General features: G+C 37.0%; 1 protein-coding gene across 1 annotated transcript; it reads left to right on the top strand.

Annotated features, from left to right (window-relative positions):
* Positions 1-1,127: 1,127 nt before the first annotated feature.
* Positions 1,128-2,048, top strand: LOC311091052 (olfactory receptor 51I2-like; the record flags this gene model as incomplete). The annotated part of the gene is made up of 1 exon (XM_084126783.1): positions 1,128-2,048. One exon carries the CDS (start codon positions 1,128-1,130, stop codon positions 2,043-2,045), a length of 918 nt encoding a protein of 305 aa, XP_083982909.1. The 3' UTR covers positions 2,046-2,048.
* Between the last annotated feature and the right edge of the window lie 233 nt (positions 2,049-2,281).

Genomic DNA, 2,281 nt, shown 5'->3' with positions numbered 1-2,281 from the left:
AAGCCGCTCTATTTCTTTCCCTAATATGTGCTTATGTACTGTGTGGGCCCGCGCTGCCGGCCGCACTGTTTACATTGATATGTATAGACTGGCTGTGCCGCTCTATCTATATACGAAGTGAAGTGCTTTGTACATGTGTTGGCCCGTTTCTCCGACCGGCCACCTGTTTTCAGCGTTATGTTTTCCCCGGTCTCCCTGGGATTCATGTGCTGGATGCTCGGCGCGCACGGCGTTGACAAGGGGTTCCCGATGCGTAAGCAACTTACGCAATACGAGAGAACCTCTTGTAAGAGAACGTACTCGGTTACCTAATGTAACCTCGGTTCTCTCTAGAAGAGGGAACGAGTATTGCGTAACCTGCCGTGACGTGCCACGAGCTTTTGTGCTTCAGACTATGAAAACCAGATATTTCAGCCTGTGAGCCCTCCTTATATACACACTGGCCACACCCATCTTAACGGTTAGAGGGGTGTGGAGGGTGCGAAGCGCCCTCATTGGATGTGACGTCACACAGGGCTCACTGGTAGGCTTAAGCAGTTGCCGCTGAGCAGCCAATGAGCACGCTTATACAGCCTGCCATGGTCTGCCGGCTGCCGCACTGCGTTGACAATGAATACAAAATTAAGGATAATTTTTGGCTTCAGATCTCGAAGAAAGAAGACTTTCCCGATGCGTAAGCAACTTACGCAATACTCATTCCCTCTTCTAGAGAGAACCGAGGTTACATTAGGTAACCGAGTACGTTATTTCAAGCTGTATCACAGAAGGTATTTCAATTATGTCATGTGTGTTTTAAGGTATAGAAAAATTTGCCTGATGTTCAAAATACATTTCAAAGTTGTTTATTGATATCTCACAAATATATTTTTAAACCAAATTAACCTGGATATTATACGTATACACTTTAAAGTAAATATTAATCTAATGTTAATTTATAAATATTGTATTGTTCATTGATGATTCATGTGTGTTCATAATTCATTAAATAATGAATTATGCTAACAAATTTAACTTTATTGTTCTCAAGTTAATAATGCAAACTGTTTTTTTTTTAAATGGTTTAAAAATCATAGAAACATTGTGTCCTTTCTTCTTCAGGTAAATGAAGTAACTCTGCCTGATGCAAAATGGAAAATGGGACATATTTTTACTTCATGTTGTTTGAAAATCTCGGATACATAAGATATGCTTTCTTCAGTTTAGGATTTTTTCTGTACTGTGCTATCATATTATTTAATGTCCTTATTATGCTTGCAATATTTATGGAACGGACTTTACACCAGCCCATGTACATTCTGATTTCATGTTTGTCTTTCAACTCTGTGTTTGGATCAGCTGGCTTTTTCCCAAGAGTACTGATAGACTTGCTGTCTGATACACACTCAATCTCCCGTGAAGCATGTGTCTTACAGTCTTATGTCATTTTCACGTATGCAGCAAATGAATTTACAATATTAATGTTAATGGCAATTGACAGATTTGCTGCAATCAGTAAACCTTTACAATACCACAACATAATTACACCAAGGTTTTTGATTGTTTCAGTAGGTATAAACGTGGCTTATCCAATGATTTTACTTGGTATTAGTGGTCTTTTAGGTACAAAACTGAGAATGTGTGGTAACAAATTGTTTAGAGTGTACTGCCACAACTATGAAGTAGTCAAGCTTTCTTGCGAAAGCACAATAATTAATAATGTTTTAGGATTGTTTATATTAATCACAACTACTGTCATCCCTTTAAGTTTAATAATATATTCTTATGCAAAAATTCTTATTGTTTGTCAAAAAAGCTCATCACAGTTCAAGGGCAAAGCTTTTCAAACTTGTATTCCACACATAGTGGTCCTTTTGATTTTCTCAATTGCTGTTATTTCTGATGTCACTTTGAGTCGAGTTGTGACCTTACAAATTCCTATATGGCTGTCAGTTTTTCTTTCACTGGAGTTCCTTATTATACCACCCATCCTGAACCCCCTTGTTTATGCTTTAAACCTGCCTGATATTCGCAAAAAGATTATTTGTCTTATAAACCCCTCCAGGTAGATGTTTTTTTTTCTTTCTTTTTTTTTTTTTTTTTTTCTGGTGTAATGTTACACAGAATAATATACAGACTATTATTAATATTATTTTATAACCAAATTAAAAGTTTAACACTCTAAAGTTATGCCTTCCATGCTACACTGTTAACCCTTGCTGTAAACAAAGGCCAAATTCTGACAATATCATACCAGTTTCCATTAAAACAGTAATATACCTTAGAAAACAAAAACAGCCTACAG

Source organism: Abramis brama, assembly GCF_963993115.1.
Source record: "Abramis brama genome assembly, chromosome: 10".
Lineage (NCBI taxonomy): Eukaryota > Metazoa > Chordata > Actinopteri > Cypriniformes > Leuciscidae > Abramis > Abramis brama.
This window is presented reverse-complemented; position numbering and strand designations above follow the sequence as displayed.